Here is a 26412-nt window from a genome sequence, read left to right as displayed (position 1 = left end):
CAGAAGTGTGAAAAAACACCAAAACAGCAGCCACACTGCCTAGGTCAGGACGCAACCTAAACTTAGTGAACAAGAACAGCACTTGTCAGAAGCCAGGGACAGTTTCTGGACAGGATGCTCACATCTCACCAGTCTCCAAGGAATTGTAGAAAAATGGGAAGCATTTAAATTTCTTGGAATGACCTAGTCAAATTCCACACCTCAACCAATTTAGAATCTGTGGCATGACTTGAAGATTGCTGTACACCAATGTAACCCATCTAACTTGAAGGAGTTGGAGCAGCTTTGTCTTGAGGAATGGGCAAAAATCCAAATGGCTAGACATGCTAAGCTAATCGAGACATTCCTCAAGAGACGTGCAGTTGTAATTGCAGCAAAAGGGTGCTCTTCAAAGTATTGACTTTGGGGCGTTCTATTTTTTGTCTTAATTAATGTTTGTGTCTTAATAAAAAAATATTTTGCACCTTCAAAGTGGTAAGCAAGTTGCATAAATTACATGGTGCCAACCCCCAAAAATTAATTTTAATTTCAGTTTGTAATGTGACAAAACAAGACAAATAACAAATAAGATGAATAATTTCCCAAGGCACTGCAAGCGTAATGGCCGGAGACAACCTCCTACAGAGAAAGATAAGGAAAATAAAGTGGGAGCCTTATCTAATTATTTAATTACCACGATAGTTGAGGGCAAAACTATAATTAACCAAGTAAAAATTAATCTTTTCTGCACAATTATTTAAGCGAAAAAATGCTTGTGGACTGAATACTTCTTCAAAGCACTGTATATACATGGCACTTCACTGGTGATTAACAATTAACCAAAAAAAACCCAGGAAGCTTTTTCAACAGTTATTGAATTTGACAGCTACATATTCTTGATCCCTCATTAATGTGCTTCTAAAAAGAAGGAAGTAAAAACTGAGATGACAGCAAAAGAAAAGATTTAGCAGGTATACAGGCAGTCAGTGTCTTCTAAGACTAAAAGAAATGATTTCCAAGAGATAACACATGAATCTAAAAGGCTGTAACATGTTGTACAATCACACTGCACACCACATCGTAGATCCCAAAAAGTATGTGGTTTATTCAAGAATAGCAAATTGCCACAAACAGAAACACAGACCCTCCCAACCTCCATGCCTATTACTTAGGATAGTACTTTGTAAACAATGTTACTGCAAGTACAACAGAAAGTCTTTTTTTATTAAGCATTTTAACAAGTGAACAACCTATATAGTGCTTTAAGTAAGCTGCAAGCTCATCATTCCCACAGATGAAATGCCAGTAATACACAATTCTGAAAACAAACAAGGAATATCCCTAAGTATCCAAACCAGGCAAGAGGTTTGAGGGAAAAAGGGAAAGTGTACTTCATGTGATATTCAGGCCTCTGCTGTTGTGGGAAGAACATGAACATAAACCATCTTAGCATCAAGAGTTTCCAGTGAGCTGTTCAGCGGAACCTCTGAAAAACAAAAACACTGTCAACAAAATGGATGAGCACATAGAAGATTAGGGGAAAGGTGTAGTCAATTACCTTCAGTCAAAGCCTCATCCAGGTATAGTTGGAGTCGCCGGCCACGCAGACCAAACACCCTTGCAGCTTCGTGAAGTAGACAACTATATGTCAGCTTGCTCTGGCCAAGAGGGTTTTCTAGCAAAAGTGTTCCAAGGAAGCCACTCTGACATTCTGAAAACAATTAAGAAAAGCCACAGAATAAGCAGGGGTTCTACTCCACTGGGTGCCTTACTTATGAGCAGATACACCTTACCTTGTGGTTTTGAATTGAGCAGTTTAAGGTTTATGTAGCGACAGAAAGGTGGCTCTGCAGAGAAGAGGTCAACCTGGGATACTCCTGAAGAGATGTACAATGTTTGCCCATTTAGGGCTAACAGATCTGTTTTGCTGTTTAGTTCTGAAAGTAGGACACATTCATTAGAACCAAGGCCAATGGCAGTCAAGAAGCAGAACTCCATCAACAAGACTTACTAGTGTGCCCAACAAAAATAGCCATTCCACAGCTATTAAGCTCAAATATTCTACAACAGGCAGTACGCAGGTCAAGATAGTTCATCTGATTGTCACCCTTTGGATTCTCCAGTAGCAGGACCCCACCTACAAATAACAATGACAAATAATTAAAGGATGGACAGTTTCACACAGCTTCTAGTCCCTCTGTTACCTGCTTACCTCTTTCCCCATTTTTCACATTGACGTAGGCACAGGCTGGAGAAGGCCCTGAGGTGCTTCTTTCTGAAGTACCCTTTACAAGGCACAAGTGCAGATTGGATCCCTTTAGCTGGAAGAAGCATCAATGAAGTGATAAGTGATGTGATGAAGAGGAAAAGGAGAAAGATGAGAAGAGTGACACTTTTACCTGAGTTTTCTCATCAATAATGACACTGGCATTTGAAGAAGCAGAGCCATATATCAAAGGAGCCTTAATTGTGGCTAGAATGAAACTGTTGTGGGCCTGAATGACATGCTCAAGGTAATATGCTTTTGGCTCACAAGTGTAGTAAACACTTATTTCATCAGAAGGTACTAGATGAGCCTGTAGAAAGATAGCAGAAAGATGTTTAAGGCAGGAGTTACTATTTTCTATAGCTAAATGTAATAGTTGTTATCTCACCTTCTTCCGAAGCTTTTGGATGCGGTTAATCACTTCCCGTGCCACTCCTTCATCCACCATGGACTGGTCAGGGGTTACATCCAATAAAACTAAAACCTGTTAAAAAAAATAAATAAAAAAATAGATTCTTGTTTTGGTGAACTAATGTGACTACAGCTATGTCAAAGCAGTAAAGAGACATAATAATGTACAAGGGACCACATAAACTATCCCACATTTTAATACACACAGTGCAGACCCATTACCTACATGTGCATCTGAATGGGCTTCATACTGTGCAGCCAGTCCAGACTCTGCATTGAAGCTGTACATGAGCCGTATATCCTCCTCATGGAGTTCATGACCCTGTACTTCAATAACTCCTAAAATGTAAAATAGTGGTGACATCTATGTTTGTATCATTCCCAAATCAGAGAGATGAGTCTAGTAAACACATCTACTTCATAGATGTTATTATGCATGGAGTTGGACACCCAAAGATAGCAAACACTTGAAAAAAACAAATAGAGTGATATATAGTCTGCATTACCCAAATTGTCAGGCTAAAATGCATGCAATCTCTCACTCCAAAAAAAAATACCAACAAAAAAATTATATTTTTTAGCCTCCTATATTTGCAGTCAATAAAACATAAAATTTAGCAGGCCAAAGCAAATTGCTTTTAAAATGTAACAATCTGCCACTCAAATTGTCTAGGTGGAGACACCTGCAGAATTAAATACAGCAAATTGCCATGACAGCCTAGTGAAAGACAGCACAAACCTTAAACCACATTTTTAACAATCAGCTTCCCTAAATATTGGAAGGGAAAAAAACGTAATGACCACCTGGGTAAACGAGCAGGGGCATTCGTTTCTCCAAATGATTGGGACTTCTCCCCTAAATGAAATGCTTAAACAGCAAGTTTAATTAAAATGGGATGACATGGGTGTGATTTAATCCAAATTAATGAATGGACTCAGATAATTTAAAAGACATTTTAAAAACATTAGAATGACAAATATAAATTAAAAAATTATGTGTTTCCAAATGAAAAGAACCATGCCATGGAGAGCACACCCAAATCCAACAGCCCTCAAAGCAAGATTACACATTGGATAAGACCGGAAAAAGTTCTCTTACTGACCTGTTTTTTGAAAAGCCTCCAGCTGCTGGCTTGTTAGCTCTTTAACTGCTGAGCTTACTGACTTGAAGGCACCTTTCAAGCGCTTCCCAAGTATCATATGATCTGGTTCAGCCCTAAGCCGGATGCCATACTTATCTTTATCAGTTGAAAGAGTCAGCTGACGAACATTGAGTTCCTGGTAAAGATATTCAATATTGGAGAAGCATACACTAAAAAGTGTAAAATGCCCAAATCAGATTCCTGACCCAGAAATGTTGCCAAGTTACCACTCACCTCTAGAATGTACTTTTCCAAAGACTGAATGTCTTTTAGAGCTTGGGGATCCTGGTGAATTACGACAACCTCTTTCAGGGGGTACTACAAGAAAACAGAAATGTGAAGATTTCCTGCAAGGCATGCTCCATTTACAGCAATCAGGCTTGTTAGACCAGGGTCCGCACCTTTACTGGAAGCGTCTTCCTGTCTCTTATCACTCTCCCAAGTTCAATGACAGACTGCATCTGGGACACAGCACTCTCTATAGGCTTACTGATTAATGATTCTCTACATGATGGAGACAGAGTGTGGAATCACTGAGAAGAAGCCCCCCAAGCAAATTTCCTTACCATTTTAAATCCTGGTACAAGTAACAACCAACCTAACACAAGGAAGCATCAGATAGTGAATGCTTCTCCAGTCTTTCTCATCTAAAGATGCTGGATCAATAAGAAGTCTCAAGTTTTGGTACATCATTTCTGTTATGAAGGGTGTGAAGGGAGCCTGTGAAACATGAAAAAAGGGTTGCCTTTAGCAGTAAGATATATACATATTTTACTAAAGCAAGGTGATATGTTGGGATTAGGCATTAGTCAAAATGGTAGCAGTGTGGGGGAATCAAGCTTTGTGATATTTGGCAATACCATGGGAGGGAGGTCTCAAACCACGAACCAATTCATTAAGAATTTATATCAGGAATGGAAACATCATTGAATGATAATATACTTTACCAAAAATTACACAGGACATAGAACATTTATAGCAATATACATACCATGAGTCGACACATTGAGAAGAGCACACTAAAGAGTGTTTCTACGGCAGCAATACAATCCTCTCTTCCACTCTCACCCTGAAAACAACAAACACATTAATATCTGTCACTCTGATGTATTCTGGATTACCTTTTAAATACTGAAGAGAAACATTTATATTTTAGGTTGCACAAATTTACATATTTTAACTTGTTAATTACATAAAAGGGATTAAATTTAGTTGTGTCAGAATGATCTGAATCTGTACAGCCGCATGAGAAAAGTATCTGATTCAAAGTGAAAGCTTTTACTCTAGCATTCTAGGTAGACTAAATGATGCCAATAAGAAGAGACACAGATGGAGCTTTGTAGTTTAAGCATAGCTACAACTACCATTCAAGAGGCAGGGAGATGGGAGATGATATTTATCCTCAACAGGAGAGATGTGAAATCCAGCTTGTGTTGGGGAAAGCAGTGTGTATGATTTATGCAGTAATGGGCCACACTAACACTCATTTGCTATTTAGCTATAGTGCTAATGGACAACACCACTTGTGTTTAACAGAGTACTTGTGAGTGATGTGTTACTGTCTCATAGTGTTACTTTATATCAGGGACGTAATTGTAGGTCTCCTGCTACTAATTAACAGTTACTGGTCATGGGCAGTAACTACTACAGTTTTCACCAGTAGGTGGAGGTGGCTCAAGATACCTATAACCAGATAAAAAGTCATTGTTATACAAGAAAAAGTTACTTAATATTAATAAGACATAGAAAGCTTTGCCACTTCCTTCTCTATGCTAATTTTTTTTGAAACAGCTGAAAATATGGATTACTTATTGTACTGTCCTAGATTTTAAATTTTATATTTTATTTGTTTTTGCTTAACACAAGATGATCTTAATTTTACAAGGACAGTTAACATCAAAGTGTCTTCAATTCCTGAACTGCATCACCTTAAAGCTCAAATAAACAAGATGAACTTAACACTAAATGAGGTAATTAGCATCAATTAACATAAGCATCTTCTCTTCCCAAAGTGTACTAAAGTAGTAAACGATTGCTTTAAAACATCTGTGTAAACAAAGCTGAAGACTGTATTATTTTATGGCTTGCAAAACAGACATACATAAACAGATCAAAAACTGAATGGCTTGGGAAATGAACATACAAAAACTGTGAGGGAAGTCATCCATCATATTAACAGCCAGCCAATCAAATGTGTGTCCCAAATTCCATGTAGAATTTTAAAATAAATATGGCCTGTCCAACAGACTAAATAGAGCAACAACAAACAGGCGATTACAGAAGAAGAGACCAACACACGTGTGACCATTTTAACTAAACATCGGAGGACATCTCTGATTTCTTTCAGTAAGCTTTTTAGGTCTATAAATATCCAGACTTTGCTAACCATATTTTCTTTTATGCCTTCTCCTTGTTGTATTATTGTTCTTATATAAATACCACATTTTTAAACTTTCTATACCTTGTCTTTATATCTAGAGTGACTTAAGTATTAAAGTAAATATAAACAGCAGCCAGGACAGTTGGAAGTTTGCCATACGGTTCTAACTGCAGGGTTTATCAGGCTAAGGAGGGGAGCTACATCCAAGAAGGAACAGAATGGAAAACTAAGACATCTTTGGTTGATAAATGGCCTATAGGCAAGCATGTTGAGCCTTTGCACGTTTAAATATATAATCATGGAGAACAAAAATAACATTTAATTCTGAGATATAACGTTGTTTGTGTCAAAAAGTAAGTCTCTTTAAGTGCTACGGAGTAACGCATTATTCATACAGCACAAATGTGGTTAAAGTGCTAGGGAGGGATGGGCTGTGTATATGTTATTTATATGGCACTTTTGTAGTTGGGGTCTGTGTATATGTGTATATCTATGTATGCATGTGTTAATCTTAAGCTGCAAGACTAGACCAACCCAGTAATGAACTTGGGTATTTTGAAGTTAAGATCACAATAATACACTTACCTTTAATCTCCTGCGATTTGTTCTCACATACCAGTTGGTTAGCATGTCGACAAACTTAACCAGTCTGGGGACCACTGTGTATAACCTGTAAGCTAATTGCAGTAAAAAAAAAAAAAAAAAAAAAAAAAGACAAAATCTATCAATAATAAACAGTTTACAGCAGTCCGCACCTATCATGGCAGGGTATATGCAAACACACACAAATACATACTAGGTTGATTAACCTAAAACACATTTGTTTGTGATATGGAAGCAAAATTCAACATCACAGAAATACACCAAAATTGTTACTACATGCACCCTTTAGCAATGGGAAAGGCACTGGAATGGACTGTATAATGCAGTGGTTTCAAATGTATGTACTCTAAACATGTATAGGTGCATCTCAATAAATTAAGAGTATCATCAAAAAGTTATTTTATTTCAGTAATACAATTCAAAAAATGAAATTAATATTATATAGATTCATTACACACATTTTGCTGATTATGGCTTACAGGTAACGAAAACTCAAAATTCAGTATCTCAGAAAATTTCAATATTACATAAGACTAATTTAAAAAAAAAAAGATTTTTAATGCAGAAATGTTGGCCTAATGAAAAGTATGTCCATGTACACATTCAATACTTGGTTGGGGCTCCTTTTGCGTGAATTACTGCATCAATGCAGTGTGGCATGGAGGCGATCAGCCTGTGGCACTGCTGAGGTGTTATGGAAGCCCAGAGTGCTTTGATAGCGGCCTTCAGCTCGTCTGCATTGTTGGGTCTAGTGTCTCTCATCTTCCTCTTGACAATACTCCATAGATTCTCTATGGGGTTTAGGTCAGGTGAGTTTGCTGGCAGTGATACCATGGTCATTAAACCAGGTATTGGTACTTTTGGCAGTGTGGGCAGGTACCAAGTCCTGCTGGAAAATGAAATCAGCATCTCCATAAAGCTTGTCAGCAGAGGTAAGCACAAAGTGCTCTAAAATTTCCTGGTAGACGGCTGAGCTGACTTTGGACTTGATAAAACACAGTGGACCAACACAAGCAGATGACATGGTTCCCCAAATCATCAGTGACTATGGAAACATGACACTGGACCTCAAGCATCTTGGATTCTGTGCTTCTCCACTCTTCCACCAGACTCAAAATTTACTTTCATCTGAAAAAAAGGCCTTTGGACCACTAAGCAACAGTCCAGTATATTTTCTCTTTAGCCCAGGTAAGACGCTTCGGACATTGTCTCTGGTTCAGGAGTGGCTTGACACAAGGAATGTGACAGTTTTAGCCCATGTTCCACATACGTCTGTGTGTGGTGGCTCTTGAAGCACGGACTCCAGCCGCAGTCCACTCCTTGTGGATCTCCCCCAAATTCTTGAATGGGCTGTGTTTCACAGTCCTCTCAAGGCTGCAGTTATCCCTGTTGCTTGTGCACCTTTTTCTACCATATTTTTTTGCCTCCACTCAACTTTCCATTAATATGCTTAGATACAGCACACAGAACATCCAGCTTCTTTAGCAATGACCTTTTGCGGCTTACCGTCCTTGTGGAGGGTGTCAATGACTGTCTTCTGGACAACTGTCAAGTCAGCAGTCTTCCCCCCATGATTGTGTGGCCTACTGAACCAGACTGAGAAACCACTTAAAGGCTCAGGACACCTCTGCAGATGTTTTGGGTTAATTAGCTGAGTGGAGTGTGACACCATGAGTCTACAATATTGAACTTTTTCACAATATTCTAATTTTCTGAAATACTTAATTTTGGATTTTCATCAACTATAAGCCATAATCAGCAAAATGAAAAGAAACAAATGCTTGAAATATATAACTCTGTGTGTAATGAATCTATATATTATGAGCTTCACTTTTTGAATTGAATTACTAAAATAAAGTTTTTGATGATATTCTAATTTATTGAGATGCACTTGTAAATGGCACATTCCAACAAATGCAGGGCTGACTAAGGGTCTCTAATAAGAATTCACATTACACTGTATAAAATCCAAGAAACAGCTCCACATGGTTTGCTCAGGGCTTGCAGTATAGTATTACAATTTGAATTAAACCTATAAAGCCAAATGCACATACCCAACAATATCCAAGATGAAAACAGAACAAATTTTTCAGGGACTGCTTATTCCATCCTAAAATCATTACCTACCATTCATCTCTGCCTTGAAAAATTGGATGAGTGACTGAGTGAAAGACAAAATCCACTTGTCCATAATGTTGTCACTGTCTCTGGCATTGCTCTCATTGTATAGGAACTGCACTCCTTCATCCTAAATAAAAAGTAGCATGTGATGTTAAGAAAACTATTTATGTAGGCCTAGTTTTCATTGAAATAACTAAATCTTCAGAGGTTCAAGCAATCAATGAAACAGAGAGAAACTACTATGCACTTTCACCTGTTTCCAAGCTAGGTATAAATGTCTATTTAATGCAGAAGATCTTAACCAGGGATGTAAAGTAACAAATCACATTTACATTTATAACTGTACTTTCATAGATTATGTAGAGAATTATACTTTTTTAAAGAATTTTTAATTCCAAATACTTTTACTCTTTAAAATATGTAGTTATTTAGTAATGATCCTATTCAGTTACATTTTCAAGGCGAGTCATTACTAAAGTAAACCGATTGGCTATGTTCAAAATTCAAAGTCCACAGTTACCAATTAAAATAAAACTACAAGGAAAATTTTTTGGGGTCATAGTAAAATACTTTCAGATTATGATTTAAGTGACATAATGGGCCATGAAGTTTTCTCGTTTATCTATGGCTCAGTAAGCGGATCTCACCATATCATGATGCAATTGTCCAGTGTATTTGCCAAGAACTGAGAATGCACTATAGAAGCTCCCACATTACATCTTCTCTGCAGTGACTATATGTTATATATAATGGAGGATGCAACAGAAAGTTCTAGGTGTAATGGGAGCATCCAGGCTCTTTTTATTTATATATATATATATATATATATATATATATATATATATATATATATATAAAAAGGTAGTCAGTAGTATATGTCAAATTTAGAAAAGCTGTTCCATCTTAAGGACATAAGACAAAACTGCTTCACTGTGTGTTGCACAATGTATCGAAAAACTGAGATGTCTGCATACAAGATATATTCCTCAAATTTAGGAAACTCCATGGAAGCAATTTGATTTATAAATTAGTGGAATGTTTGAAATACAACATAAAAAAAATCATAGTTAACTATAATGAAAAATACTAGCAAGTTTCTGATAACCACTTACTTATAGCAGATAAGGCTGTCTAAAAAAATAAGCTGAATAACAGGTGGCATCATTTTTAAAATGATGTTCATCTCTAGTTTTGTAACACAAATGTGAGATGCATCTAGCATTTACATCGATCCACTGATCCATTCTCAAATCCTGCATTATCATGAGCAGGGTCACAGGGAACATGAAGCCTACTTTAGTAAGCATAGGGGGAGAGGCAGGAACAATCCCTGAATAGGGCACTTGTCCTTCATATAATTTCCTAAACTCATGCAGTGTGCACTGGTAAATTTGTAATATTTAGCAGTAATTTTCTGCAGAGGAATATGAGCACTTGCTAAATTTGTGTCTTCACTATATGAGCAAAGTCGAGGCAACTCCATACTGAGAATAATGAAGAGTGCATAACACCTGCCTTTCTCAGTGCAAGTGACACCTAAAAATAGGTCATATGAAAGGCTGAGCAGACTCTTAAGGCATTTTATTGATGGCAAATTCTGTATTTGCCTTAGCACATATAATAACGAAGCAACATATGTCAGAATACAAGCACTTCTGCTTATCTCCTGATAACTCCTGCAACACCTGCCTATACATTTTTTTCCCTTTTCCAACAAAGCGTATTTAAGAGTGTGGAATACAATTACAATAATTTGTGGTCTGCTTTACTTTTTAGAGAATGCATGGTCTAAGTTTTTAAAGTTTGCTTCAACATGATTCATATACGTTTTGTCTACTACTGTACTTTAATTTGCAAAACTGTTAGCTATTGTCTACCATGTAGTCTTTGCGGTTTTAAATTATACTTTGTAATGATACCTAGACTACACTGTCAGATGATATTTAGAGACTATTATTATTACTTGCTTACCATACATTCTTTTGTTATGAGGTAATATTGTTGTATGTTTTAGTATTTGAAATATACAAGTTGCTTCATTGATGTGTACTATTAGTGTATTCGGCTGAGATGAATGTGGTGAAAAACTTTCATAACAATCTAAATAATATAGCAGCCTTATTATTCATTTCAAATTGTAATTAGTATAGTGCATGTGCAGTAATAAAAAATGCTGTATTGTTTTAATGCATTTAAATTTTGTTTCAGAAAGGAACTGCATTTGAAGAATGGCCCAGTTTGTTCAAAGTACACCACAATGATTACAGTATGAAACCACAAAAGCTGCTGTGGTATTTGAATTTTAGTTTGAAATTAAAAATGTTTTATATGTTAAAATTCACTAAAAAGTCACAGACAGTAATGACACTGAATCCTTTTGTCACATTTGTTTTAGGTTTGGAATTTGGCATTTAATCAATCAATTATTAATATTTAAAAGAAAAATCAACAGTTGCAGTTTTGCATGCAAGGTTTTCTACTGAGTTTATGCACATGAAAACAACTTACTTTAAACAATATCTAAATAAATTAACATATCAGCCTTATTGAATTCACATTATTATTATCATTGAGTCAAGAGTGTGTTTATATGCTCACACAAAACCAGGATAGGGTGAGTAACCTACATGAAACAAGTTCAAAGAGTTCATCTTTGACAAAATGCACTGATGTCTTTAAACTACAGTGAAACCGAAAATAAGCATGAGGTCCATGGTTCCAGAGTTTGCTGGTGATCTTTGCAATGTACGTTCAAGCTCATCAACATAAATTTAGTGATTTCTGAAATACCAAGAGATTTTTTCAACTAAAATGAAAGAATAATGCAATGCAAAGACTGGTCGGACAGTTGTTTGAAAGAGTTTACTTGGACTGGCTAAGAGAGTGCAACAGACATGCATAGACTATGAAATCCTTAACTGCAACATACTGAAGGGTTTACATGGTCACATAACCTATATATATTGTGATGGACATCATATATAGACCGACATTCCAAAGAGGATGGATGGTGCAAGCTTATCCTGCCAATAGGTACATACGAATGAACAGTGTGGATGGATGTTCACATCGACCAGGGTGGTTCCTATTCCTTTTGAGGCTTAGATAATGGATAAACGGGGGGGTGACTACTACTCAAAAAAATTAAAGGAACATTTTGAAAACACATCAGATCTCAATGGGAAAAAAAATCATACTGGATATCTATACTGATATGGACTGAGTAATGAGTTAGGAACAAAAGGATGATACATCGTTTGATGGAAATGAATATTATCAACCTACAGAAAGCTGAATTCAAAGACACCCCGAAAATCAAAGTGAAAAAAATTATGCGGCAGGCTAGTCCATTTTGCCGAAAATTCATTGCAGCAACTCAAAATCATACTCAGTAGTTTGTATGGTCCCCATGTGCTTGTATGCATGTCTGACAACATCGGGGAATGCTCCTAATGAGACGATGGATGGTGTCTTGGGGTAACTTCTCATAGATCTGGACCAGGGCATAACTGAGCTCCTGGACAGTCTGAGGTGCAACCTGGTAGCGTCAGATGGACCGAAGCAGAATGTCCTGGAGGTGTTCTATTGGATTTAGTTCAGGTGAGCGTGGGGGCCAGTCAGTGGTATCAATTCCTTCATCCTCCAGGAACTGCCTGCATACTCTCAACACATGAGGCCAGGCATTGTCATGCACCAGGAGGACCCCAGGTCCCACTGTACCAACATATCGGTCCAAGGATTTCATTCCGATACCTAATGGCAGTCAAGGTGCCGTTGTCTAGCCTGTAAAGGTTTGTGCATCCTTCCATGGATATGCCTCCCCAGACCATCTCACCACCAAACCGGTCATGCTGAACGATGCTACAGGCAGCATAATGTTCTCCATGGCTTCTCCAGAACCTTTCACGTCTGTCACATGTGCTCAGGGTGAACCTGCTCTCATCTCTGAAAAGCACAGGGCGTCAGTGGTGGACCTGCTAATTCTGGTATTCTATGGCAAATGGCAATCAAGCTCCACAGTGCCGGGCAGTGAGCACAGGGCTCACTAGAGGATGTCAGGCCTTCAGACCACCCTCATGAAGTCTGTTTCTGATTGTTTGGTTAGAGACATTCACACCAGTGGCCTGCAGGTTATTTTGTAGGGCTCTGGCAGTGCTCATCCTGTTTCTCCTTACCCAAAGGAGCAGATACTGGTCCTGCTGATGGGTTAAGGACCTTCTACACCCCTGTTCAGGTCTCCTAGAGTAACTGCCTGTCTCCTGGAATCTCCTCCATGCCCTTGAGACTGTGCTGGGAGACACAACAAACCTTCTGGCAATGGCACATATTGATGTGACATCCTGGAGAAGTTGGATTACCTGTGCAATCTCTGTAGGATCCAGGTATGGCATCATGCTACCAGTAGTGACACTGACCGTAGCCAAATGCAAAACTAGTGAAAAAACATATATATATATATATATATATATATATATATATATATATATATATATATATATATATACCATATTTTTCCTCCATAAGACGCACTTTTCCCCACCCCCCCCAAAGAAGTGTGGAAATGTCTGTGCATCTTATGGAGCGAATATTGCGTCACAGACAATGATGTGTATTACCTGACAAAAGTCGACATCCAGGGGTAGAGGGTAACAATCAGTTGTTAATGGTGACAAAACTCACCGTTGCATTACAGGCATTCCCTCTCTGCTTGGAGGAAGGTTAGACTCGTTGACTTGGCATCTAATCCTTGCGTATGCGTGAGTTATGAAATGTAAACGAATATAAACAAAGGCAAGATGGTATCAACATCTCACGAGGGAGCGAAACGAGTGCAGAAAACAAAATACTCAGCAGGCGATGTTTTGCGCATTATCACTGAATCGGACTCTGATTTTTCAAAATCTGATTTTGTGGAGAGTGATCAGGAGATTGAGCAAGAGAGTGAAGAACTGGCATCAGCTGATCAGACAACAGTCGATGGCTCCCCAGCTGAGCGCATTTGCACAGCCGATTCACCTACGGCAAAGAGTTCATGTAGGAGGAATACTTTCAGCTACTGTCAGGCAAGACAAACAGGTATGCAGAGCAATTTTTTGAATCGCGGGCTGCACTTGCACCGCATTCTTGTTTTTCAAAGTGGAAACCCACAACAAAAGACGAGATGAAGGGCTTTGTGGCATTACAAATAGAGATGGGACTGGACAGGCGATATAACTTCAGGGAGCATTGGTCCAAACGTGTTTTGTCCCCTAGTGGCTTTGGACAGGCTATGCCGTGTGATAGGTATGTGCTCCTGCAAAGTGATTGTGAGCAACTGAGCTTCATAAATTCTGACACTGGCGATAAGGAGTTCTTGGGGATTCCAGAAAACAAGTAGAGTTATTCAACCTTAAAGTCTCTCCTCATTTGTTAATGACAGTGATGATGGTTCTTAATACCGCTGTTGACTTTACATGGTTGAAATATTATTCTGCTATATTTTATTAAATATATTAGTACACAATTTGGTTCAGAATATTTTTTTTCTTGTTTTCCTCCTCTAAACTTAGGTGCGTCTAATGGTCAGGTGCGTCTTAAGGAGCGAAAAAAAAAAAAAATATATATATATATATATATATATATATATATATATATATATATATTTTATTGCCAAAGTATTACATTCTATAAATATTTTCCCATTCACACCATGGATATTTAAAGATATTTATTTTATTTTGTGAATTAAATTGTACTTTTGTAATCTGTAAAATTACCTTTAACTTGACTAACTTTTTTTGAGCCTAAATTTGTTTTATTTTAATTTTTTAAACTTTTAGGCGAGAAGTTTCCAAATAAGATACTATTCCTTAAGTAAATGTTTTGTAATACTTCGGAGTAAATTTTTAGGACTTTTTCTACGTCTGCTTATAGTTCAGTTTAAAACTGAACAAATGTTTGCTCACCTGTCAAGAAGCTTAGCCACGATTTGGCTTTCAAGATAATGACAAGAACAGCATTTACTAGCATACAGGCTAATGCTGTTTGCACATGAATAATGAAGAAAGTTAACATGCAATCTGCTCTGCTTGTATTTGCTTCAAAAAAACTATAAATTATATATTACTGAGGTAAGAGTACTTCTAGGAAAGAGCAAGAGCTTTCTTCATCCAAAAATAGGAATTTGTACTTTATAAATATTACAAACAAAATGTTATATGCTAAAGTCACACAAAGGCTAAAAAAGCCACACCTCTGTGCAGTACCTTTTCCAGTCTTATGATGTTCTGGATGAGGAAGCGATAAGCATTGTACCATGGTAGAAAGACATCCTTCAGAACATCCCTGACACCCTCCTCCTTGAATCTCAAGTTTTCAGCACGAACCACTGGGGAATTGATGAGATACAACCTGGGAAGACAGCCAAGAGTGTGTTGTGAAATTCTTGCAGCAGGAATTTTGACAACTCTCAAAATTTCAGGAAATAAAGGAAGACAATCTCAGAACAACAACTTATTTTTAGTATAGTGTTCTTCATTGAGTGCAGGCACAGAGAACAGTGAACACTTCTCAGTTAAAATAGAAATACAGATTATAGCAATTACTAAATATATAACAAACATAATTCAGATTTTTAAAACACATAGTGAACAAGGTAGAAATCAATTAAACATAAATAGAAACCAACAATATTTGTCCATTAACTACTGTATAGCCAGTTGACAATGGAAATTAAAACTATTCTACAATAAACATACTTCCAGCTTTCCAGACTGTGATAAATTCACAAATTATGCACACCCCCTACGCAGACACATACACAAAAGACACATATCATGGAACAGATTGGTCTTATCCGTTATGGGACATGGACGTCTGAAGCGGAACTCCGTTAGCAGTGGTGTTGTTTTTTCTCTTATTTTTTATCATCCCGCGGTATCCTGTATTTACTCAACCCGAGGAGGTTCAATTACAGCATATGCAAGCATATATAAACATGAGCAGTAAGACAAGGGCTCAGAAGGAAACAGAAAAAACAGCTAAAGCTTCATCCAAGCCTAGACAGCTAAAGCTTCATCCAAGCCTAGACAGGCATCAAGTCCAAGCTCAAGGTATGGCTTTTCAGAGACTGACCTAGAACAGATAGGCAAAAGCACAAATTTCCCAGGACCTGACGCTGCTGCATTGTTTCCAGCCAAGAGTAAAAGTCGGAGTGAATGTGCAAGTGAGTCAGATCAGGAATGCTCGTTTATTCCAGAAGATTCATTGGAACTGAAAATGGCATAACCTTCCGCATTGTCAACTACTCCTTGCGAGCCAGGAAAAATCCACTTTAACTGGGCTTGCCACTTCACCCGTAGAGCAGAGACAACCGAAATGATCTGTCTGAACTAAACGTAATGATTGTCACAATGGCCACCGCAAACGCTCAAGAAATAAAGGAGCTCAACAATGATTTAAAGAAAGATATAAAGAAAGAAATAAATGATATAAGGAAAGATTTAAAGGACAACACAAGACAAACGAGAAGTTGCTTCAGGATATTAAAGACCAGGAAAAACGTGTAAATAATCACTTTAAGGCAACCTTTAAAGGTGTGCTAGAAAAAATTGAGGAACAATACAGGAAAATGTGTCTAAGTTTGAGAATAAACTGAGAGCACTTTGGCACTCAGTTGAAAGACATTAAGCAAACGTTTACGTCTCGAATTGAAATAGCTGAACAACTGGTATCTACCGCTGACAGAAAAGCAACAGCTCCAAATTCCGAATGCAAAGTACTTGGAGACAGACTTGCTGCACTGGAAGATGGATGCAGAAGGAATATTAGAATCAAGGGTCTCCACATACGGGGATCAAATACCTTTAAACCTAGAACTCTCATTGTGCGTTTTGAAAAATTACAATTTAAATTACATATAATGTTACTTCTCAGACAGAAACAAGAGATTATATTTGAAACCAACCACATTCGTATTTTCCCTGATTTCTCATCATCAACAGCTGATAAATGTGCCACATTTTACAACATTAAACAGCACATACAGAGAGCCGAAATCAGATACAGCCTCTTGTATCCTGCCAAACTGAAAGTGGACATTCAAGGCAACCTCTAAATTTTTACATCTACAAAGGAAGCAGAAAAAGAGCTAAGAAAACTGATCCCGACACCTTTTGAAATACGATCGTGAGTCATATCCTGTCCAGGCATGGCAAAGAAGATCTTACCAGCTGTTTAATCCGCCTGCAATGATACCGATACCATAATTATACATCCCATTTTCTTCTCGGACACTTTTTGTTTATGTCTTATATTTTAATTAAAATTACATCCATCCATTATCTAACCCGCTATATCCTAACACAGGGTCACACATGCGAATATGTACCTTTTTTTTTTTTTTTTTTTTTTTTTGCGCATTAGGGCTTACTAAACTTATCCAGGGATACCGTTTAACATCATTCCCTGGGTTAACTCTCTCAAGACTGTTTAAGATTATATTGTATGCTTAGGCTTATAGTATTTGGGCTGTATTGTCAATAGAAGCAATGTCTCCATGACTGAACAGTTAACTTTGTAAGCTGGAATGTTAAAGCTCTGATTCATGAATTAAAGAGAAAGTACTCTCTCACCTAACAGGTCTAAAAACTAAAATAGTATTTTTACAGGAGACTCGCTTATTAAGCAAGGATCAGTTTTGGCTGCACAGAGACTAGACTGGCCAAATATTCCATTCCAGCTTTACAAAGAAAACTAGAGGTGAGGGAATTGTTATACATAAACAATCTCATTTGTATTATCAGATGTAGTATCTGATCCTGAAGGGAGATATGTGATCGTCATGGGTAATTTATTTAACTGTAAAGTGATTTTGATAAATATCTACGCACCCATTGCATACAGAGAAGTGTGTACATTTCAACAGGTACACATGTCATAAACGTAGGAAGGACGGTCCTTGGGTGTGTGAGAACTGTTAACATTTGAATTTCATGATTGCATATAGTGTGGAACTGACCTCTCTGTATTGTTCTTTCCTCTGCATGTCCTGGAGTACAAAAGAAACACCATCATGCACCAAAAAGTGGAGACTGGGCAAGATTGGGGGTGGGGGGGAAATACGGTCACTGATTACAACCGCAAGGCGGCATGTGAATGAATATGAATAATATGAATAATGATGCATCAATGCCACAATGTTTTCCGAAATGTACTATACAGGTCATAAAATGAATTATTCCAAATATCATATATACCTATGTTTCTGTTTTTTTGTCAGTGTGGCTTTGACATCATGGACCATAAGGTCCATACTAATTCAGCAAGAGCAGGAGCACTTAATAAAGCTGAATAAAAAAATTCAAATGACAATGAGATACCAAGAAGGCATGATTCACCAGCATTTATATGTCAGCTTTTATCCCTCCAGATCAGAGAATTTCCAGTTCCGTTGTCTCAAAACACCACTCACATCTACAGTTATTCCCAGTTTCAAATAAAAACTATCATGACAGAGAATAAAAGTGAAAAACAAAAACGCTAACTTTTACAAGTACTGTAAATTTACACCAGCTGTTACAGACACAAACCAAATGTATGTTTTTATTGTATAAGAGCAGCTCACTATTCAATACGGGGAATGGTATAGTAGGCTGCTTGCTGCTTGTGTTGATCAACACATTTACAAGACAAAAGACGCTGACTGATAGGTGTGAAGGGATTTAAGGTATGCCGGAATTATGGATTTTTTCGTAGGCTTTGGTAATTCTAGTGTTAAATGCCTTTCAGACAACCTTTAAGTACTTGGTGAACTTCTACATGGGCTTAAAGTGGAGATGGACTATATTTGCCTTTACTTCACTATTGGCAAATAGACTTATCATGCTCAACTAGAAGAATCCTAGCTCACCAATTTTAAGTCAGTGGGTAACTGATGTTATATATTATCTGAAATTGGAAAAAATCATATTCTCACTAAGAGAATCTGTACAAAACTTTTTCAAAACCTGCCAATAGCATTTTAAAATAAGCATTTAAACTGGGGAAGCGGATTCTCTTCCCTCTTTTTAATTTTATTTATTTTTATTAATTATTTATTTTTTACTAGTTTAAAGTTTTACTCTGTTGGCCTAGCTCTCTTTTTCATGGGTGGGGGTTGATTTGTTTCAAACCTAGTTTTATTAAACTTGACTTCCTTGTATGGAATGTTATTTGATTAAAAAAAAACAAAACAATAAAATGCTTAAAAAAAAGACTAATGTTTATGCCCAGAAATAAAGAAGTGGTTTAAGATTATTCGAGGTTGCCTTAAATGTGTAAATCTGTTGAAACACATTACCTATATTACACATTAAAGGATATGTTATGTGGTTTCTTCGAAACATGGAATTTGCCACATAAAATAGTGTTCTAAAGCTAACTGTTTTATATAAATTAAAAAAAATATCTTGCTTGTCCTGACATTTTATAATGGTGGCTGTGGGTATGGAGCACCACTGGAAAACTAATGGCAGGAAAGGTCAGTTTTAGCTCAAGGCATATCTAATAAGTAGAGCTGTCAAACTAGTCAAAAATAGGTCTTGAATAATCATATTAAAACTAGGTAAATATTTTATATTCTAACTTAGGGTAACACTTCTTTTTGACAGCAGCTGTGGCAGCAACAGCAAAAACAAAAGCCAGTCCTTCTACTCCAGATGTAATATTACGCAACTTCAATTTACTGGGTATGTCAAATTTGCTGATCGCAGATGCTGATCTCCTAGCTGGAACATATCAGTTTACATGACTGAAAATCACTGGACATATCAAATTTACCAACTACGTGCCAATATTCCAGTACAATTGGGCTTGGCCCTTTTTCTGACAGCTCATAGTATGCTGCCTGATAAATTCAATGCTGTAGAAAGGGTTAATGGTTGTAGGGCTAAATTAAGTACTACCAATTCTGCTAGGCTCCTCAGAGACAGACAAGGTCTGTTAAGACACAAGATTTAACGGAGAAGCAGACATCCAGCTTCACCTCTCCCCAACCTAAATGCCAGAAAGTGACTGAACTGTTCTTACCAGGACCAGCCTGTACTTCATCTGATAACACAGGTGTAAATCAGAGTTGAACTGACATCTTTGCTGAGGCCACTTTCAGGACTCAGTGCACCAAACAGTTACTAAACCCAAACAAAGGGATATAACCGAACTAGTGAAAATTCAGATGCACAAAATAATGTGTCTAGGAGAAGGCATTGATTTTGTATGTGGACGTGATTTAATCCAATCACAAGACATTACATATTCCTTCAAATACTACCTGCCCTCAACTCTCTGGGCACTCTCTCCAAAATAACACTCGCAACATTTCTGTAGCACATTTTCATACACAGTATGTAGCTCAAGTGCTTCACAAGATGTTAAAGAAATAGAAATGAGTAAAGAAAAAAAAATTAAAATGAGATAGGGAATGATAATGAAGAAATTCTATACAAAAAATAAACAATACAATACACACTAAAATAAGATAGGTATGTAACTGATAAAAAAGTAGAGTCCTTAAATACAGACTTTTTGTTTTAAGTCTCTGAATGTGAGTTCAAGTATAAGGTCAGGTAGGATAAGAAAAAAAAAATTTGACAGAGGGTCTAAGGCCAAAAGACCCATCAGGCATTCTCTACTTAACACCTAACAAAAATATTCATAAGTAGAGCCTTTGTGTTTTGTTTTGGTTTTTTTTAACATTTCATCTTACAGGATTTGACGCAGGGGGCCTCATGGAAAGTTAGGGTATCGGCTTTCAGTCAAAAATGAACTATTGCACCCTCTGAAACTAAAATCTGATGAGCCACTGTCTCTATGGGGAGATGAAAGCTGAAAATATCTTCTCTTAGTACACCTCAAAGCTCAGACAAACTCTGCTGAGCCAAACACTGAACCAAGTCTGAGAAGCTATTATCACTTTAAGATGGAAAATTCAGCTTCTAAACTCTTTCCCAGAAAGAGTAATTCTTTTCCCTACGAAGCTAACAACTACTCAGCACACAGCCTAATTAAGGAAAGCACATAACACCATAGACCAAGGACTACGTCACACACAGAAACAGTGCACTCCAATTCAAGAAGAATCCTCCACTTGGGACCAGAGCAACAACAGTGACAAAACTCCACACAACACTGGAAAACTACCTTAAAGACTTGGTTTTCTAAAATGTTAATTTGTACCGAGATAAGTTAGACCTCTAATAAACCAGTAGACAGACAGCCTAATCTTCAAAGAGGTCAGCACTGCACTCCATGTCTTTACAATGTTTGTTATTTTATTTAAAAAATTGCTTGTGCAGATAGTCACCGTAATGCATCAGCTCCATAGTTTTGCACAATCTGCATTGGATCAGGATAATTCTTCTTTCGTTTGCTCATCTTCTGTCCATCACTGCATTTAAATAACAGTATGAGTTTGCAAAGCAACACACAAAAAAATGCCTTTAACTTTAGGCCATATACTTGCGTGATCCACTCACCTTGCCAGGACTAACCCATTCACAATGACATTCAAGAAGGGAGGTTTTCCAAATAGTGCAGTGGATAAGACAAGCAAAGTGTAAAACCTGGTGAAAAATAAAAATGTCAGTCTTGCAAAAGGAATTTTTGTCAAGTTGCAGAAGAAAATGATGAAAACTTGCCATCCCCGTGTCTGGTCAATGCCTTCTGCAATGAAGTCAGCAGGGAAGGTGTCATCGAATTCCTTTCGATGCTCAAAGGGGTAGTGCACTTGTGCATATGGCATGCTTCCACTTTCAAACCAGCAGTCAAACACTTCTGGTACTCGATGCAGCACACCTTTCCCGCAGCGAGAGGGGATAGTCAGCTCATCTATGCTGTATACAAATAACCAGAAAACCTTACGGTTGAAGTCAGAAGTTTTCATACACATAGGATGAATGCTTTAAAACTCACTTTATAACCCCCCTCCACAGATTTTAATTGTTTAAAAAAAAAAGTATTGTTTAAGACATATACTTTGTGAAAGGCAAAAGTCATTTTTTCCAACAATGTTCACAGACAGAGTATTTCACTTTTTACTGACTGTATCACAATTCCATTGGGTCACTACTTTTAATACTAAACAAAAAAGAAAACCCTGTCCTCCGAAGAACTTACCTCTCTCGATGCAAGTCGCTTATTTTATTTCCAGTCAGCTCTTCCAGCTCTGCTACAGAGCCAACACACACTACCTGCAAAAACAACAACAAATTTGTGAAATTACAAAGATACCTCCAAATGTCATCCCTTACTTATAGTATCCACCTTGCTCGCTATATAGAGCTTAAAGTAATACAAAAGGCAGCAAGTCACAAGTCTCTATCAAAAGAGGCTATGACACAAGTCAGCTCACGTTTCACTAAATTAGAAAGCACTGGGAAACTAACACACAATGTCAGGAAGGAGTTCAATGTGCCCATGAAGCATAAGCAGGTGAACCGAGACTCAGGACGCATGCCTATTGATCTATCATAATACTGGCCAAAGAATGAAGCAGAATAACATTTATGTAAACAAGTACAATGAACCCAACTAAGATTATAGCCGAATGTTACAGTTTAAAAAAGTAACATAAGTAACTCATCAAAAACTGGTTACCTTAATGCTAGAAGTATCAAAAATAAAAAAGTGAGCTTCATTTGTATGTGGCTGAGCATAATGATATTATTGCAATAACAGAAAAAATACCTAAATAACAAAGATGGGGAAGTGTGTAAAACAGTGCATCTGGAAAGTATTCACAGCGCATCACTTTTTCCACATTTTGTTATGTTACAGCCTTATTCCAAATTGGATTAAATTCATTTTTTTCCTCAGAATTCTACACACAACACCTCATAATGATAATGTGAAAAAAGTTTGAGATTATTGCAAATTTATTAAAAATAAAAAAAATTGAGAAAGCACATATACATTAACTCTTTTAGGGCTAATTTTTTTTTGTTTCTTTTCTCCCAGGGCTGAATATTTTTCCAAAAACTAACATTTTTTAAAAAAGAACACAAAGCAATTGTTTAACATATAAAATCAACAAAAAATTTACTTTTGACAAATGTTACTGTCTTGCATGTTGTATGAGCCTGCATACTCTATGATTTCACATACATATCACATACATTTTACACAGCAAAGTCCTGCAAAGTCTGATCTCGCTCAAAACAGCCAATTTCAGTCATTGCCACATTGCACTCCTTACAATATGTGTTGCTTTGGTGCCTATTTTTCAATTGTCTGTTGCTGCACTTTCTCATATATATTGTTAGTGTGTACTGTAGAGAGACAAGTCACCCATTTGCCATCGTGCCATGCCACTGCCACCAAGTTTTCTGCCTGCATGAAACCGTATTGTCACCTCTTTTCATCTTCTGAAACATTATGAACTTTATGTATGGCATTATAGCCTGGCTCACCCCATGGGATTTGCTTCTGTTTATTACAGAAGTGAATAAAACTTTGCAGCAGCACGTACCTAAGCCACCAGGGGACAAAACACGTTTGGACCAATGCTCCCTGAAGTTATATCACCAGTTCTGTCTCATCTCTATTTGTAATGCCACAGCACGCCTCATCTCGTCTTTTGTTGTGGGTTTCCACTTTGAAAAACGAGAATGCGATGCAAACGCAGCCCGCGATTCAAAAAAATTCTCTGCCTACCTGTTTATCTCGTCTGACACTAGCTGAAAAGCAGCATCAGGAGAGAGCAGCCTGAAGTACAGCAGCTGGTGATCTGTCGTGTCCAACAGCAAGCCATGCCGTCTTGTAAACTCCGGTAGCCAGATCGGCTCTCAACGGATCAATGTCTGTGTATTTATCTCATGCGAACCTTGCCGTAGATGCATCGGCTGCGCGAAGGCACTCAACTGGCAGCAGATCCACTGGCGCGGCATTGGCTGGTGTCTGATCAGCTGATGCCGGCTTCTCACTCCCAATAAAATCCGATTCTGAAAAATCAAGAGTCTGACTCCGCAATAATGCGCAAAACATCGTCTGCCGAGTGTTTTCTTTTCTGCACTTCCTTCGTTCCCTTTTCACATGTCGATGCCATCTTGCCAATGTTTACATTTCGAAACTCATGCACACGCAAGGTTTAGTTGCCGAGTCAACGAGTCTAGCATTCCTCCAAGCACAGAGGGAATGCCTGTGACGTGACAGTGAGATTTGTCGCCATTAACAGCTGATTGTCGCCCTCTATCCCTGGATGTCGACTTTTGTCGACATTCGCCTTCAACCCCTCCTGTCGACAAAAGTCGACATCCGCCCTAAAAGAGTTAAGTATTCACAGCCTTTGCCATGAGCTCAGGTGCATCCTGTTTTCCCTGATCATCCTTGAGATGTTTCTGCAGTTTAATTGGAATCCACCTGTGGTAAATTCAGTTGATTGGACATGATTTGGAAAGGCACACACCTGTCTATATAAGGTCCCACAGTTGACAGTTCATGTCAGAGCACAAACCAAGCATGAAGTCAAAGGAATTGTCTGTAGACCTCTGAGACAGGATTGTCTCAAGGCACAAATCTGGGGAAGGTTACAGAAAAATTTCTGCTGCTTTGAAGGTCCCAATGAGCACAGTGGCCTCCATCATCCGTAAGTGGAAGAAGTTCGAAACCACCAGGACTCTTCCTAGAGCTGGCCGGCTATCTAAACTGAGCGATCGGGGGAGAAGGGCCTTAGTCAGGGAGGTGACCAAGAACCCGATGGTCACTCTGTCAGAGCTCCAGAGCTCTGTGGAGAGAGGAGAACCTTCCAGAAGGACAACCATCTCTGCAGCAATCAGGCCTGTATGGTAGAGTGGCCAGACAGAAGCCACTACTTAGTAAAAGGCACATGGCAGCCTGCCTGGAGTTTGCCAAAAGGCACCTGAAGGACTCTCAGACCATGAGAAAGAAAATTCTCTGGTCTGATGAGACAAAGATTGAACTCTTTGGTGTGAATGCCAGGCGTCACGTCTGGAGGAAACCAGGCACCGCTCATCACCAGGCCAATACCATCCCTACAGTGAAGCATGGTGGTGGCAGCATCATGCTGTGGGGATGTTTTTCAGTGGCAGGGACTGGGAGACTAGTCAGGATAAAGGGAAAGATGACTGCAGCAATGTACAGAGACATCCTGGATGAAAACCTCCTCCAGAGCGCTCTTGACCTCAGACTGGGGCGACGGTTCATCTTTCAGCAGGACAACGACCCTAAGCACACAGCCAAGATATCAAAGGAGTGGCTTCAGGACAACTCTGTGAATGTCCTTGAGTGGCCCAGCCAGAGCCCAGACTTGAATCCGATTGAACATCTCTGGAGAGATCTTAAAATGGCTGTGCACCGACGCTTCCCATCCAACCTGATGGTGCTTGAGAGGTGCTGCAAAGAGGAACGGGCGAAAATGGCCAAGGATAGGTGTGTCAAGCTTGTGGCATCATATTCAAAAAGACTTGAGGCTGTAATTGCTGCCAAAGGTGCATCGACAAAGTATTGAGCAAAGGCTGTGAATACTTATGTACATGTGATTTCTCAGTTTTTTTATTTTTAATAAATTTGTAAAAACCTCAAGTAAAATTTTTTCATGTTGTCATTATGGGGTGTTGTGTGTAGAATTCTGAGGAAAAAAATGAATTTAATCCATTTTGGAATAAGGCTGTAACATAACAAAATGTGGAAAAAGTGATGCACTGTGAATACTTTCCGGATGGACGCACTGAAGATGGATACACATTTCTTAGAAGGAAAAGGGACTTGTTTAAGTAAAATAGATTTTAAATGCACATATTCTTCTTTAGGATTATGAGCCACATCTTAGTAAGGATATCCAGATTCGGCTAGAAAGGATTAGGGACAAAGGCTTATTTTAGGAATGTGTTATTAACCCCTTAATACAGACAGTAATTTCAATGCATAATTTTTTAACATTAAAAAGGTTTTGAAGGGGATATTTCATTCACAGGGGACTTTAATTACCCCACATTAGCGAACACATGAGCAGAAGTTTTCAGACATAATCTGTGACTGTTTTCTAATAAAATATATTAAAGCATCAATGTTGGGGAAACCGGTCTAGATTTCATATTTTGTAATAATCAAGATAGAATTTAGCGTGTAGAGGGAGGTGATTAAACCATTAAGGTCAAGCGATCATAATATTATGCAATTCACACCATTTTGGCAGACTGTAGACGCAAAGACTAAAACTGTAAACTTTAAGAGGGCAAATTTTGAACAAATGAGACAATACTGAATAAGCTTTCAGTATAGAAATAGCCGAGGAGAATTGGAACAGGTTTAAAAATATTTAATATATAATGCAAGCCAGGTACATCTCAAAATTTGGAATTACTAGGGTGGGAAAACAAAGCAGGGTAATAAGGAGATGAAAAGGAATAAACTGCTATAATAAGGCATATAAGACTGATGTGCGAAGGCAACGATTAGATAGAATGTTAGGGAGGACTAGGGCTGCACGATAACAGAAAAAATGATTATCACGATTAATAATGACGATTATTCCTTTG

General features: G+C 38.0%; 1 protein-coding gene across 1 annotated transcript in view; it reads right to left on the bottom strand.

The window, feature by feature from the left end:
• Nucleotides 1-1059: 1059 nt before the first annotated feature.
• Nucleotides 1060-26412, bottom strand: part of iars1 (isoleucyl-tRNA synthetase 1) — a 91694-nt gene continuing 66341 nt past the window's right edge. The window contains exons 15-34 of the mRNA XM_028825253.2: nt 22034-22107; nt 21556-21750; nt 21394-21480; nt 21222-21305; nt 15148-15292; nt 8909-9029; nt 6764-6855; nt 4790-4867; nt 4397-4518; nt 4200-4302; nt 4033-4116; nt 3760-3934; nt 2883-2995; nt 2634-2729; nt 2379-2555; nt 2192-2300; nt 1991-2116; nt 1773-1916; nt 1538-1690; nt 1060-1465 (exon numbers count right to left, since the gene is read on the bottom strand). Coding sequence (XP_028681086.2) covers nt 1383-1465; nt 1538-1690; nt 1773-1916; nt 1991-2116; nt 2192-2300; nt 2379-2555; nt 2634-2729; nt 2883-2995; nt 3760-3934; nt 4033-4116; nt 4200-4302; nt 4397-4518; nt 4790-4867; nt 6764-6855; nt 8909-9029; nt 15148-15292; nt 21222-21305; nt 21394-21480; nt 21556-21750; nt 22034-22107 — 2361 coding nt within the window. The 3' untranslated portion in view covers nt 1060-1382. The remainder of the gene's footprint in view (nt 1466-1537; nt 1691-1772; nt 1917-1990; nt 2117-2191; nt 2301-2378; nt 2556-2633; nt 2730-2882; nt 2996-3759; nt 3935-4032; nt 4117-4199; nt 4303-4396; nt 4519-4789; nt 4868-6763; nt 6856-8908; nt 9030-15147; nt 15293-21221; nt 21306-21393; nt 21481-21555; nt 21751-22033; nt 22108-26412) is intronic.

Source organism: Erpetoichthys calabaricus, chromosome 18 (genome assembly GCF_900747795.2).
Source record: "Erpetoichthys calabaricus chromosome 18, fErpCal1.3, whole genome shotgun sequence".
Taxonomy (NCBI): Eukaryota; Metazoa; Chordata; class Cladistia; order Polypteriformes; family Polypteridae; genus Erpetoichthys; species Erpetoichthys calabaricus.
The sequence above is the reverse complement of the archived record's forward strand: the minus strand, read 5'-3'. Positions and strand labels throughout refer to the sequence as shown.